The sequence below is a fragment of the Hylobates moloch genome, unplaced genomic scaffold (genome assembly GCF_009828535.3).
Source record: "Hylobates moloch isolate HMO894 unplaced genomic scaffold, HMol_V3 SCAFFOLD_8, whole genome shotgun sequence".
Classification (NCBI taxonomy): Eukaryota; Metazoa; Chordata; class Mammalia; order Primates; family Hylobatidae; genus Hylobates; species Hylobates moloch.
Genome location: NW_026652283.1, coordinates 39,297,981 through 39,313,836, shown reverse-complemented (window position 1 = coordinate 39,313,836; position 15,856 = coordinate 39,297,981). Strand labels below are relative to the sequence as shown.

The following is a 15,856-nucleotide window of genomic DNA, read 5'->3' as shown; positions in this document are numbered from 1 at the left end:
TATACCTATAATCCCTCCCTTAGGAGGCTGAGGCAGGAGAATCACTTGAACCCAGGAGGCGGAGATTGCGGTGAGCTGAGATCAAGCCATTTCACTCCAGCCTGGGCAACAAGAACAAAACTCTGTCTCAAAAAAAAAAAAAAAATCCTTTCTAATTATTTCTACATTTTTCCTCTGAAGATACAGTTATATTTTTTAAGCACATAAGAAAACAAGTCACCATAGGTAAGAAGCAGCAGAAATCACACAGGCTTCAGATACACACAGACTTCAGATTCTTGAATTATAAGACGGTATAAAATATTCATGATTACTATTTTTCTAATTTAAAAAAAGTTTAGAGGTGAGGTTTTGCTATGTTGCCCAGGCTAGATTTGAACCTCTGGGCTCAAGTGATCCTCCTGCTGCAGCCTCCTGGATAGCTAGGATTACAGGTGTGCACCACCAGCACCTGGCCATGTTACTATTTTCAAAGAAATAAATGAACTTGAAAATATCCACAGGTAACAGTTATGGGAATAAGTGAAATGGGAGTTATTTAGAAGACCAAGTAGAAGTTTCAGAAATGAAAAGTATAATAACTGTAAACCCATCAATCAGTGGCTTTAACAGCAGATTAGTGCAGCTTCAGGGAGAATTAGTGAACTAATAGAACTAATGGCTGAGAATAAATTATCTATCCACATTCTTTTTTTTTTTGAGATGCAGTTTCTCTCTTGTTGCCCAGGCTGGAGCGCAATGGCACGATCTCGGCTCACTGCACCCTCCGCCTCTGGGGTTCAAGCAATTCTCCTGCCTCAGCCTCCTGAGTAGCTGGGACTACAGGGGCCCACCACCATGCCCGGCTAATTTTTGTATTTTTAGTAGAGACAGGGTTTCTCCACGTTGGCCAGGCTGGTCTCAAACTTCCGACCTCAGGTGATCCGCCCGCCTCAGCCTCCCAAAGTGCTGGGATTACAGGCGTGAGCTACCGCACTTGGCCTCATTTTTTTTTTTTTTTTTGAAACAGAGTTTCGCTCTTTTTGCCCGGGCTGAAGTGCAATGGTGCGATCTTGGCTCGCTGCAACCTCCGCCCCCCAGGTTCAAGTGATTCTCCTGCCTTAGCGTCCCCTGTAGCTGGGATTACAGGCACATGCCACCACGCCCGGCTAATTTTTGTATTTTTAGTAGAGATGGAGTTTCACCATATTGCCCAGGCTGGTCTTGAACTCCTCACATCAGGTGATCTGCTCGCCTCGGTCTCCCAAAGTGTTGGGATTACAGGTGCTACAGGTGCGAACCACTGTGCCTAGCCTCTTTTTTTTTCCTCTGTCGCCCAGGCTGGAGTGCAGTGGTGCAATCTCAGCTCACTGCAACCTTTACCTCCTGGGTTCAAGCGATTCTCCTGTCCCAGCCTCCCAAGTAGCTGGGATTACAGGTGCCCACCACCCTGCCCTGCTAATTTTCGTATTTTTAGTAGGGACAGGGTTTCACCATGTTGACCGGTCTGATCTCAAACTCCTGACCTCAGGCAATCCACTCGCCTCAGCCTCCCAAAGTACTGGGATTACAGGTGTGGACCACCGCGCCCGGCCTATGCACATTAATTTAACTTAGATGAATGGACCAATTCCTTGAAAACTATAAATTACCTTGTTATGGCTTGGATGTTTTGTCTCCTCCAAATCTCATGTTGAAAGTGATCCCCAGTGTTGGAGGTGGGGCCTGGTGGGAGGCATTTAGATTATGGGGGTGGATTCCTCATGAGGGGCTTGGTGCTTTCCCCACAGTAATGAGTTCCTGCAAGATCTGGTTGTTAAAAAGAGCCTGGAACTTCCTCTTCTCTCTCTTGCTCCCTCTCTTGCCATGTGACACACTGGCTCCCCTTCACCATTGGCCATGGTTGTAAACCTCCTGAGGCCCTCACCTAGAAGCCTGCACAACTATGAGCCAAATACGTCTCTTTATAACACAGTCTCAGGTATTCCTTTATAGCAATGCAGAACAAACTAATACGGGAAACTGGGATGGAGGAGTGGGGGATTGCTATAAAGATAGCTGAAGATGTGGAAGCGGCTTTGGAAGTGGGTAACAGAGAGAGTTTGGAAGAGTTTGAAGGGCTCAGTAGAAGACAGGAACACAGAAAAGTTTGGAACTTTGGATGGTGGGTACTGGTTGCAGTGAGCTGAGATTGTGCCATTGTACTCCGTGACAAGAGAGAAATTCTGTCTCAAAAAAAAAAAAAGAAAAATAAATATTGTAAAGAAATGCATAGGTAGTTTGGCAATTCTTTTTTAATATAGTTAAGCATGAAGCTGGATTTAGTGTGGAGCCAAATTTCACATCCATGCTTGTATTGCTTCACATTATGTTTACTGTTTTGCATGGATAGTGCTGACACTGGAGTACTTATTGGTCATGTGCCTAAAGTGAATTTCTTGATTTCGCAGGATGTATGGTGATATTGGTGGACTTAAGGATATTGAATTGTGTATTAGGAATAAAATATTATGTCGAGTTTTGGGGGCTCTGGGTAACACTGTAGCCTCCAGGGTAGATTGAGTAGGAAAAATTCAGAGTTGGTTCCCTGTTTATTTGTTTTTATTTCTAATTTTCATTCGTTTGCAGTTTATTCTCCTCTGGGCCTTGCTTGTGTATGCATATATGTATCACTTCTCGGCCTTTTGGCTAAGATCAGGTGTGTATTCATATATATAAAACCATGATTTTTTTTTTTTTTTTAGTTTCTGTTGGAAGGCTTTTATTTGGTTCTGTGAATAGTTATTTTGTTTCCCATGCGTTTCTAGCAGGTCATCATTTGTTCCATTTATCTGGAATTCCCAGGCTACCTTTGTCGGGCCTCCAGGAATTGATGGAGCACACCAGCTTTTTTTTTTTTAAGATGGAGTTTCACTCTTGTTGCCCAGGCTGGAGTGCAATGGCATAATCTCGGCTCACTGCAACCTCCGCTTCCCAGGTTCAAGCTATTGTCCTGCCTCAGCCTCCTGAGTACAGGGATTACAGGTGCCTGTTACCATGCCCGGCTAATTTTTTTATATTGTTAGTAGAGACGGGGTTTCACCATGTTAGTCAGGCTGGTCTCCAACTCCTGACTTCAGGTGATCCACTTGTCTTGGCCTCCCAAAATGCTGGGATTACAGGCGTGAGCCACCTCGCCCAGCCAGCTTTTTGTTTTGTTTTTGAGACAGAGTCTCACTCTGTCACCCAGGCTGGAGTGCAGTGGCGTGATCTCGGCTCACTGCAAGATCCGCCTCCCGGGTTCACGCCATTCTCCTGCCTCAGCCTCCCGAGTGGCGGCGACTACAGGCGCCCGCCACCACGCCCAGCTAATTTTTTTTGTATTTTTTAATAGAGACGGGGTTTCACCGTGTTAGCCAGAATGGTCTTGATCTCCTGACCTTGTGATTCGCCCGCCTCGGCCTCCCAAAGTGCTGGGATTATAGGCGTGAGCCACCGCGCCCGGCCTGCATTCCCCTTAAAACGGAACAAGGCAAGGATGTCTAATGTTATCACTTTTATTTAACAGACTACTGGAAATCTGCACAATAAGGAAGAAAAAGAAAAAGCAGTCAGCTTAGAAAAAAAAAAAACCTCCTTATTTGCAGATGAAATTATTATCTATGTAAAAAATTCCAAGGAATCTATACAACCCCCCCCCCCCCCCCAATTACTAAGGGAGTTCAGCAAGATGGCAGGTTACAAGATCCGCACACGAAACCAGTTATTCAGAATGCAGCACAGAGGGACAAAAAGATGGAAAATATAGATGGTAGGTTAAAAATAAAGGCGTCTTATGTTCGAGTTCCAGAAGGAGAAAACGAAACAGGCATCTGAAGAAAAATGACTGCCATTTCCCAAAACTGGTGGAAGATACCAACCCACAGATTATAGAAATCCAAAGACTTCCAAGCAAGAAACAAAACAAAAAGAAGAAAAAATATCCCACTTACACTTCTGATAGCGAAATTGCAGAACAGCGAAAGATGGAGAGCTGAGGACGGAGAAATCCACAGGGGCCAAGTGAAAACGTTTACACCTTGGACTTAACGATAAAAGCGAACTCGTACTTGCACAGTCATTGGCACCTGCCAAACCCCTTACACATATTAGGTGATTTACTCTCACAGCAAATGTATTAGGTAGATTCTATTACTGCTTTAATTTTACAGATGAGGGAGTTGAGATTTGGTTATTTGCCCAAGGGGACACACTTTATCGATGTAGAGATAGGATTTTGAACAAGGTAGTTCTCGCTCCAGTTTTGTGCCCTTAACCACTACACATACTTGTTTCTGCAGTGGGCAATGGGAAAATGGGAAGCCACTGAAAGGCTTTAAACCGGGGAGGGATAACATTTGTTTCTGGAAGATCCTGGCACCACTGTGGATAGTGGATTAAATGCGGCTAAAGGTGGAAATAAAGAAGCTGTTGGAATAATGTAGCCCCAAACAGGGAGGGCCTGAATGAACTAGTGAGGTGGCAGAAGGCGCAGGCACAAGCAAATGGATTCGCGAGCTCTTCTGGAGTCAAGTCCATAGGGCTTGACCTGGGATCGCGTTTTACTCCGGGTGCAGAGTGAGGAAAACCGGGTTTCTGACGCAGGCAATTCGGTGGATAGTGAAAGTCATTCACTGAAGTGGACTGAGGCGGGGCGCATAGGAGACTCGGAGGCCTGAGGACGAGCTAGGCTTTGGACACGGTGGATTTGTGGCGTCTGTAAAGCCGGCTACCAGCCGAGAGGCAGGAAACTGCAGAAACGGCAGAAAGCAGAAGCCGCGTCTCTGGAGCTCTCCGAGAAGGACCTTCGAGAGTCCCACCCTTAGCGAAGCTCTGCGCGGCGCTGCACGCGGCTCCGGAAGCCGCGCGCGCAGGCGCAGAGCAGGGGGCGCCCCCTGGCGGCGCAGGGACCGCCCCCAACCTCGCGCCGCCGCCGCCCGCCTCAGCCCAACATGGCGATGCACAACAAGGCGGCGCCGCCGCAGATCCCGGACACCCGGCGGGAGCTGGCGGAGCTCGTGAAGCGGAAGCAGGAGCTGGCGGTGAGGGGCTAGGACAGGGGTTGCACGGCATGGGGCTCCGCGCCCGCCCCGCCTCCAGGCCGCAAGCCCGGCCGCGCCAGGCCGTTTGTTACTCCGGGGGCGCGGCGCGGCGGGCCGGGTGCTCGGCGGCCTGAGGCCGGGTGCGCATTCTGCGGCCCGCCGGCGGTTCAGCTTCCCCGGCTGTGCGAATCTGGAGCCGGGAGGGAGCCGGGAGCGCGGGAGGGGGAGGGGCAGCGGCAGCCACAGGAGGGGGCGTGGAAGGAGGACGGTGCCGGGGCTCGGGGAGAGGGCGCTAGGAAGGGCGAGCGTCCGTGAGCCGCGGGGGTGGGCGAGGCGGGCTAGTCCGTGATCTTTGCGGGGCGGGGGGTGGGGAAGGAGGCTAGTGTGGGAGGGGGACCCCGTCACCCCGTCTGGACTTTGGAGGCTGGTGGGGAGCGTGTTCTTTTTGGTACTAGGAGTAGATCCGTTGAATGGAGGTTTTTTATAGACAGGTTTGTGATGTGTTTGGGAACATCTAAAAGGTGACAGGCGAGGGAGAAGAACACATTCCGGAGAATTCGGAATTGTGACAGGCACCCAAGGCCCAATGCACTCTGGTGGCTAAGCTCTTCCTGCCCCCGCGTCTGGGCTTGGGCACCCGGGAGGCCCCTCTCACCTGAAGCTGCCCTTCCAGGTTTCCATAGCAACTGGCAGCCCGTTGCCGGCGGCCTCTCTGAGCCTTCGGGGAGGGGAGCGAGTTGACGCTGAAAGGCTGCTCACCCTTCCCTCTCCTGGTAGCGATACCTTTTGTGCGTGGGAGTGGACATTGCCCAAGTTCTGCATTAGCCTAGGTTCTTGACTCCTGGTTTCCGTGAATCCTCTAAAGTATATGCAAAATTTCGCGTGTGTGTGTATATTTCTGGAGACATGCTTTATACATTCAGGGGTCCATCACCCCCAAAGGTCTAGACTGTCTTAGTCCTAAACGGCCTGCTCCTCCCCATATCATCCATCTCTCCACAGGGTGGAGCGGATGTGGGCAAGCTTGCGTTTACGAGTCTAATGTCAGGATTTCATTTTGGTCAGACTTAAGTGTTTGCATTTAAAAGGTATTATTCATGTCCTTGTTTTTCATCTCTCAGGAAACACTGGCAAACTTGGAGAGACAGATCTATGCTTTTGAGGGAAGCTACCTGGAAGACACTCAGATGTATGGCAATATTATTCGTGGCTGGGATCGGTATCTGACCAACCAAAAGTGAGTGTCGAAAGCCTGTAGTGTTCCTATTGTGCCCCAGTAACGTTTGTTTGTAGGACTGTATGCTCTTAGTGGCAACTTTGCAGTAGTAAATTAGTGGTGTGATCTGGACTTGAACTCTTGGACTCTGGCTCAGGCACTGCCTCACCGAATAATCTTAGACAAGGCTCACATCTGTAAAATAGCGAAAGCTGGGCCTATGGCACAGGGTTGTGTGAGGCTTAAATACAGCATATAACAGTATCTTTACACAATAGCACTCTTAAATTTTTTACACATTTTAATCAGTCATGAGTTCTACCCTCACAGTATTTTTCTTTTTTTTTTTTTCTTTTTCCTCCTGAGTAACTGCGATTACAGACGCATGCCACCATGCCTGGCTAACTTTTTTATTTTTAGTAGAGATGAGGTTTCTCCATGTTGGCCCGGCTGTTCTCGAACTCCTGACCTCAGGTGATCTGCTGCCTCGGCCTCCCAAAGTGCTGGGATTACAGGTGTGAGCCACCACGCCTGGCCACTTTTCTTTTTTCTAAGAGACAGGGTCTCATGCTGTTGTCCAGGCTGGAGTGCAGTAGCACCATCAGCTCACTGCAGCCTCAAACTCCTGGGCTGAAGTGATCCTCCCACCTCAGCCTCCCAATTAGCTGGGACTACAGGCACATGATACTGCACCTGACTAATTAAAAACTTTTTTTTGTAGAAGTGGGATCTCACTTTGTTGCGCAGGCAGGCCTGGAGCTCCTGGTTTCAAGCAGTCCTCCTGCCTTAGCTTCTCAAAGTGTTGGAATTAAAGGGATGAGCCACCACGCCCAACTGACCCTCACAATTTTTGCCATACCTGTGTGCCAGCTGTACCACTGCTTACTTAGCAATATTGTTTTTTAAAAATTTCTAAACTTTTGGAAAATCTTCAAATTATAGGAAAATGGGAAAAATGGTATCTGAACACTTGATACCCTCCTACCTATATTCACAAATTGTTAATGTGTTGTGACATTTGCTTTCTTTTACTCTCTATAATATATATTAATATAAGCACACATCTATATTTACATTTCACATTTTTAAATTGTGAAATAATTATAGATTCATAGGGGGTTGGCAGAATGGTCTCTTGTACCCTTCATCTGGTTTTCCCCAATGGTTGTGTTTTATGTAGCTATAATACAGTATCAAAGCCAGAAAATTGACATTGGTACAATGTATATATATAGTTCTATGTCACTTTATCTTGTGTGTAGATTCATGTAACCACAATGAAGTTACTGAACTATTCCATTACCACAAAGATCTTCCTCATGCCACTCGTTTGTAGTTATATCTCCCAGTCCCCCTACCTTTTTTTCCTCCTTAACGGTTTGAAAGTTAGATGCAGATAAATGACACTTTGCACCTAAATGTGTCAGTAATTACCTCCTGAGTATAGGGCCATTTCTCCTACCTAACCAGTTATACCTAGAAAATCAATACTACATTAATAGTATCTAATACATAGTCTTTATTAAAGTTTCCTCAGTTGTCCCCAAAAATTCTTTGCTAATTTGTTTTGATCCAGGATTCAGTAAGCATTCATGCATGCATTTGGCTATTATGTCTTTTTTTTTTTTTTTTTTGAGACGGAGTCTTTCTCTGTCCCCCAGGCTGGAGTGCAGTGGGGCAATCTTGGCTCACTGCAAGCTCCACCTCCTGGGTTCACGCCATTCTCCTGCCTCAGCCTCCCAAGTAGCTGGGACTACAGGCGCCCACCACCACGCCCGGCTAATTTTTTGTATTTTTAGTAGAGACGGGGTTTCACCATGTTAGCCAGGATGGTCTCGATCTCCTGACCTCATGATCCGCCCGTCTCGGCCTCCCAAAGTGCTGGGATTACAGGCTTGAGCCACCGCGCCCGGCCTTATGTCTTAAGATTGAGGAGAGTCACCCTTTTGTTGGTGGTTGTGGTGGTATTCATGACATTGCCTTGTAGGAAGTTGCAGTTTCCTGAGATTTTCTGAGGGCAAAACTCATGACTGATTAAAAGGATCCTGAAAAATCCTTTAAACATTTTTGCAAAAATGTTACATAGGCAATTGGTGTATCCTTTGTTATCTATCTCTAGTTTATCAGGAGGCACATAATGTCACATTGTCCTATTATTTGTTGCTGCTAAGTTTGATCATATGATTTATCTGCTATAAAAGTTCATTTTTTCCCATTGTGATTAACAAGTAATTTTGGATGTTATGCTTTGAGACATTATGAATATACTGCTCCCTCTAAATTTGTATTCAGTTGTTTAGTATACACCGTTGATTCTTTTTTTTTTTTTTTTTTGAGACGGAGTCTCGCTCTGTTGCCCAGGCTGGAGTGCAGTGGCGCAATCTCGGCTCACTGCAAGCTCCGCCTCCCAGGTTCACGCCATTCTCCTGCCTCAGCCTCTCCAAGTAGCTGGGACTACAGGCGCCCGCCACCATGCCCGGCTAATGTTTTTTGTATTTTTTAGTAGAGACGGGGTTTCACCGTGGTCTCTATCTCCTGACCTCGTGATTTGCCCGCCTTGGCCTCCCAAAGTGCTGGGATTACAAGCGTGAGCCACCGCGCCCGGCCACTACACCGTTGATTCTTAACCTGAATCCGTTAGTACACTGGAAGTTGTAAAATGGTGATTCTCTAATTTTATTATTCCCTTTATATTTATTACTGGCATTCTGAAAAAGAGTCTTCCTTTTTTGGCTTCTGTTTCTTTCATTCTCCCGCATTTGTCCCAACTGTGGTCAGAGGGAGCCTCCTCAAGCTGGCTTGTTTGTCGTTTCAACATGACCCTATTACTTTTGGAGCACTCCATTGCTTTCTTTTTTTTTTTTTTTTTTTTTTGAGACGGAGTCTCACTCTGTCGCCCAGGCTGGAGTGCAGTGGCGCAATCTCGGCTCACTGCAAGCTCCGCCTCCCGGGTTCATGCCATTCTCCTGCCTCAGCCTCTCCGAGTAGCTGGGGCTACAGGCGCCCGCCACCACGCCCGGCTAATTTTTTTTGTATTTTTAGTAGAGACAGGGTTTCACCGTGGTCTCGATCTCCTGACCTCGTGATCCGCCCACCTCGGCCTCCCAAAGTGCTGGGATTACAAGCGTGAGCCACCACGCCCGGCCTCCATTGCTTTCTGGCCTAAGAGATGTCCCATACTTATCTTGTGCATTTTTTGTCCCAGACCTAGTATCAGCCATTCCTCTAAGGAACCTGGTTCTTTCTTTAAATTTGAGAATTAAGTTTATTTAAGAGACATTTCATATCACTAATCTGTTCTTGACTTTTTAAATAATAAGCATTAAAATAAATATATATCGGCCGGGCATGGTGGCTCACGCCTGTAATCCCAGCACTTTGGGAGGCCGAGGCGAGTGGATCACCTGAGGTTGGGAGTTCAAGACTAGCCTGACCAACATGGAGAAACTCTGTCTCTACTAAAAATACAAAATTAGCCGGGCGTGGTGGCGCATGCCTGTAATCCCAGCTACTTGGGAGGCTGAGGCAGGAGAATCGCTTGAACTCGGGAGGCAGAGGTTGCAGTGAGCCAAGCTCGAGCCATTGCAGTCCAGCCTGGGCAACAAGAGTGAAACTCCATCTCAAAAAAATATATAAATAAATAAATAAGGTAAAATAGATATGTATTAAAATGAAAGTGTGGTCAGGCACAGTGGCTTACACCTACAATCCCAGCACTTTGGAAGGCCAAGGTGAGTGTATCACCTGAGGTCTGGAGTTTGAGACCAGCCTGGCCAATATGGGGAAACCCTGTCTCTACTAAAAATACAAAAATTAGCCGGGCATGTTGGGGTGCGCCTGTAGTCCCAGCTACTTCAGAGGCTGAGGCAGGAGAATCACTTGAACGCAGAAGGTGGAGATTGCAGTGACCCTGGATCGCGCCACTGCACTCCAGTCTGGGAGACAAAGTGAGACTCTCAAAAAAAAAAAAAAAAAAAAAAGGCTAGGTGCAGTGGCTCACGCCTGTAATCCCAGCACTTTGGTAGGCTGAGGTGGGCAGATCGTGAGGTCAGGAGTTCGAGACCAGCCTGGCCAACTTGGTGAAATCCCGTCTCTACTAAAGATACAAAAAAAGAATTAGCTGGGTGTGGTGGCACGTGCCTGTAATCCCAGGCTACTCTGGAGGCTGAGGCAGGAGAATCGCCTGAACCTGGGAGGCGGAGGTTGCAGTGAGCCGAGATTGCCCATTGTACTGTAGCCTGGGTGACAGGGCGAGACTCCGTCTCAAAAAAACAAAACAAAACAAAACAAAAAAAAACAAAAACATGTCTGGGCGTGGTGGCTCATGCCTGTAATCCTAGCATTTTAGGAGGCCGATATGGGTGGATCACCTGAGGTCAGGAGTTCGAGACCAGCCTGGCCAACATGGCAAAACCCTGTCTCTACCAAAAATGCAAAAATTTGCCAGGCATGGTGGCAGGCATCTGTAATCCTGGCCACTTGGGAGGCTGAGGCAGGAGAATCGCTTCAACCCGGGAGGCAGAGGTTGCAATGAGCTGGGATTCTGCCATTGCACTCCAGCGTGGGTGACAGAGCAAGACTCCGTCTCAATAAATAAATAAGTAAGTAAATAAATAAATTAAAAAAAATGAACATGTGAAGCAACCAAATCTCATGTCCCACATTGGGGCATGTACCATATATTGGAAAACGTTGCTTTCTGTGTTCAGCATAAAGGTCGTTTGGGCCAATGTGAGTGATGTGGAAGCTTCCTGTATGGAGCATGAGTCCTGGGGCATCCCCAGCTTGAGCCATAAACATAGCTTGGTGCTCATAATGAGTTTCTTCTGTGTGTTTTAGAAACTCCAATAGCAAAAATGATCGAAGGAACCGGAAGTTTAAGGAAGCTGAGCGGCTCTTCAGTAAATCCTCAGTTACCTCAGCAGCTGTAAGTAGTGGTAGTGGGGGAATCTTTCTTTGGCCTGTTGTGGGGGAATGTGTTTTTTCTTTCCCTTCCTCTGGGAGTGCTCTTCTGAGGTCTGTGGTCACTTTTTTTTTTTTTTTTTTTTTATTATTATTATTTTTTTATTATACTTTAGGTTTTAGGGTACATGTGCACAATGTGCAGGTTTGTTACATATGTATCCATGTGCCATGTTGATTTCCTGCACCCATTAGCTCGTCATTTAGCATTAGGTATATCTCCTAATGCTGTCCCCGCCCCCCCCACCCCCCACCCCACAACAGTACCCGGAATGTGATGTTCCCCTTCCTGTGTCCATGAGTTCTCATTGTTCAATTCCCACCCATGAGTGAGAACATGCGGTGTTTGGTTTGCCCGCATTGCCAAGTCAATCCTAAGCCAAAAGAACAAAGCTGGAGGCATCACGCTACCTGACTTCAAACTATACTACAAGGCTACAGTAACCAAAACAGCATGGTACTGGTACCACAACAGAGATATAGATCAATGGAACAGAACAGAGCCCTCAGAAATGATGCCGCATATCTACAACTATTTGATCTTTGACAAACCTGACAAAAACAAGAAATGGGGAAAGGATTCCCTATTTAATAAATGGTGCTGGGAAAACTGGCTAGCCATATATAGAAAGCTGAAACTGGATCCCTTCCTTACACCTTATACAAAAATTAATTCAAGATGGATTAAAGACTTAAATGTTAGACCTAAAACCATTAAAATCCTACAAGAAAACCTAGGCAATACCATTCAGGCCATAGGCGTGGGCAAGGACTTCATGTCTAAAACACCAAAAGCAATGGCAACAAAAGCCAAAATTGACAAATGGGATCTCATTAAACTAAAGAGCTTCTGCACAGCAAAAGAAACTACCATCAGAGTGAACAGGCAACCTACAGAATGGGAGAAAATTTTTGCAACCTACTCATCTGACAAAGGGCTAATATCCAGAATCTACAATGAACTCAAACAAATTTACAAGAAAAAAACAAACAACCCCATCAAAAAGTGGGCAAAGGACATGAACAGACACTTCTCAAAAGAAGACATTTATGCAGCCAGAAAACACATGAAGAAATGCTCATCATCACTGGCCATCAGAGAAATGCAAATCAAAACCACAGTGAGATACCATCTCACACCAGTTAGAATGGCCATCATTAAAAAATCAGGAAACAACAGGTGCTGGAGAGGATGTGGAGAAATAGGAACACTTTTACACTGTTGGTGGGACTGTAAACTAGTTCAACCATTGTGGAAGTCAGTGTGGCCATTCCTCAGGGATCTAGAACTAGAAATACCATTTGACCCAGCCATCCCATTACTGGGTATATACCCAAAGGAGTATAAATCATGCTGCTATAAAGACACATGCACACGTATGTTTATTGCGGCACTATTCACAATAGCAAAGACTTGGAACCAACCCAAATGTCCAACAACAATAGACTGGATTAAGAAAATGTGGCACATATACACCATGGAATACTATGCAGCCATAAAAAATGATGAGTTCGTGTCCTTTGTAGGGACATGGATGAAACTGTGGTCACTTTTCTAGTAACTGATGGCTTTTCTTTTAGGCAGTAAGTGCATTGGCAGGAGTTCAGGACCAGCTCATTGAAAAGAGTAAGTTTATGTTTTTATGTTTCTCATCAGTTTATTTTTAAGCTACCATCACCCTTATACTTAATTCATCCAATTGTGTATCTGAGGACTGCATTTCTTATGCTCTTCCCTTTTCCCTCTTCTTCCTAGAAGTTTTGAAACTTCTAGGGTATCCTTAATCATGTTTTTCTCCACTCCCCCACCCAGACAAGGTCTCACTATAGCCCAAGCTGGAGTACAGTGACATGATCATAGTTCACTGCAGCCTCAAACTCCTAGGCTCAAGCAATCCTCCTGCCTCGGCCTCCCAAGTAGCTAGGACCACAGGCATCCGTCACCACACCTGGCTAATTTTTAAATTTTTTAAAGAGACAGGGTCTCACTGTGTTGCCCAGGCTAGTCTATAATTCCTGGCATCAAATAATCCTCCCACTTCAGCCTCCCAAAGTGTTGGGAGTACAGGCGTGAGCCACCATGTGTGAACAATCTATTTTTTCCTTTTGAGGAAGAAATTACGGTACTCTTCTTGCCTCTTCTGTCACATAAAGATTGGCTTTAGCATCTCAAAGAGACAAAGATATATTTTCATTACTGATAAATCTTACAAATTCTTAGGGAATCAAAGTTAAAACAATAACTTTTATGGAAAATTTCAAATATATCTTATAAATCCCCATGTACCCAGTTTAATAATTCTTAGAAAATGTTCATCTTGGCCCAGTGCGGTGGCTCACACCTGTAATCCCAGCACTTTGGAATGGAGAGGTGGGAGGATCACTTGAGCCCACAAGTTCAAGACCAGCCTAGTCAACAAAGCAAGACTCTGTCTCTACAAAAAATTAAAAAATTAGCCAGGCTTGTTGGCATATACCTGTAGTCCCAGCTATTAGAGAGGCTGAGGTAAGAGGATCGCTTTAGCCCAGGAAGTTGAGGCTGCAGTGAGCCATGATCATGTCACTGCTCCAGCCTGGGTGATGAAGTGAGACCATGCCAAAAAAAAAAAAAAAAAAAAAAAAAAAGAAATGCTTATCCTGTAGATAGGATGTACCTGTATGTTCTTAAATATAAAATGGAAAATAGTGCTATTTACTCTGTAAACAAATTATATCTTATTTTTTATACATAAGCCATACAGTCTAATTTCTAGGGATGGGTTATAGATTTGTGCATTTATCTTTCTGAGTCAGACTCAGTGTAACCGTATTGGATGTGCTCTCTGTGTATTTCATCACCTTGAAATACGACCTGTTCTCGGTATTACTGTGTACTTCTTTCAGAAGGTATATGTTGTTGGATCTAGTTCTTTTGTTTGCATTGGTGCAATGATATGAGGAAAAGGGATTTTAGTAGTTTGGGAATTAGAAGTATTTAATTATTATCTCTATGTACAGATTTCTAAATTTGTTTCTCTGCCCTTAACCTCTTTCCTGGCTTTACTCCTGCATTTCTTCTTTTTTTTTTGAGACTCGCTCTGTTGCCCAGGCTGGATTGCAGTGGCACGATCTTGACTCACTGCAACCTCCGCTTCCTAGGGGCCTCCCAAAGTACTGGGATTACAGGCATGAGCCACTGCGCCCGGCCTGAATCCTGCATTTCCTTCTAGACATTTCCACTCATATTCACTCAAACATTTGATCTAAAACAGAATTGTTCTATTTCCTTCAGAATTTGTCTTCACAGATTTTTTGTGATGGTACTTCACTTCTCCCTTATTCAGAACTCTGCAGACGTCTTTGACTCCTTCTGCCAGCCTCATCAATTATACCAAGTCCTTTTGATTTTTCTTTTACTATGACTCTCCACTAAATCTTCTTCCTTTTTTTTTAAATCTTACTTCTTTTTAATTAATGCCACTCTAGAATGTAGAGCTAAACTGGTTAAGGAGGAACACCCTGGACCTCACTCCTGTGAGTTGAGATGGAATGATATCTGACCTAGTTTTCTTTTCTTTTTTTTTTTTTTTTTTTTGGAGACAGAGTTTTGCTCTTGTCACCCAGGCTGGAGTGCAATGGCGTGATCTCGGCTCACTGCCACCTCCGCCTCCCAAGTTCAAGCAATTCTCCTGCCTCAGCCTCCCAAGTAGCTGGGATTACAGGTGTGCATCGCCACGCCCAGCTAATTTTTGTATTATTGGTAGAGATGGGATCTCACCATGTTGGCCAGGCTGATCTTGAACTCCTGACCTCAGGTGATCCATCTGCCTTTGCCTCCCAAAGTGCTGGGATTACAGGCGTGAGCCACCGGGCCTGGCCCTGACTTAGTTTTCACATGAGTCTGTAATCTTGCCCTGGCTTAGCTGATCATTCAGTATTTGGCTGTTTACCTGTCTACCTGCAAGAATAAGCTGCACCCAGGTACTTGTCAGGGAAAGACTCAAAAGTTACTGCTTTCAGAAGCTTGACTAAGACAAACACTTATGTATTAAAGATTTTTGGCTGAGTGCAGTGGCTGGCTCATACTTTTGGGAAGCCAATAGTCCTAGCTACTCAGGAGGCTGAGATGGGAGGATTGCTTGAGCCCAGGAGTTCGAGGCTATAGTGAGCCATGGCACTCCAGCCTGAGTGACAGAGTGAGACCTTGTCAAAACAAAACAAAACAAAACAAAACAAAACAAAAACCTGAAAAGGCAGGCGAGATGGCTCACGCTTACAATTCCAGGACTTTGGGAGGCCGAGGTGAGAGGATCTCTTGAGCCCAGGAGTTCAAGACCAGACTAGGGAACATAGTAGACCCTATCTCTACCAAAAACAAAACAAAACAAAACAAAACAAAATTAGCTGGACGTGGTGGCACACACCTGTAGTCCCAGTGATTCAGGAGGCTGAGGGAGAAGGATCACTTGAACCCAGGAGGTCAAGGCTGCAGTGATTGTGCCTCTGCTCTGTACTCTAGCCTGGGTGACAGTAAGACCCTATCTCAAAAAAATAAAAATTAAAAAAATTATAGTCCAATGTATATATTTGTTTTTGTTAGATTTGCTTTTGTGGTCATATCTGAGTGGCATCTAAGTTTTTTTTTTTTTTTTTTTTTTTT

The 15,856-nt window shown here is 45.5% G+C and overlaps 1 protein-coding gene across 3 annotated transcripts in view; it reads left to right on the top strand.

The window, feature by feature from the left end:
- The first annotated feature begins 4,894 nt into the window (after positions 1-4,894).
- The window catches only part of MEAF6 (MYST/Esa1 associated factor 6), a 25,404-nt gene continuing 14,442 nt past the window's right edge, over positions 4,895-15,856 (top strand). For all 3 annotated transcript variants that reach the window (XR_004249208.2, XM_032160278.2, XM_032160277.2), the window contains exons 1-4: positions 4,895-5,039; positions 6,161-6,276; positions 11,095-11,182; positions 12,799-12,844. Coding sequence is in view for 2 of the 3 variants with exons in the window: in XM_032160278.2 (XP_032016169.1) it covers positions 4,950-5,039; positions 6,161-6,276; positions 11,095-11,182; positions 12,799-12,844 (340 nt within the window). In the remaining variant the exon portion in view is untranslated. The remainder of the gene's footprint in view (positions 5,040-6,160; positions 6,277-11,094; positions 11,183-12,798; positions 12,845-15,856) is intronic.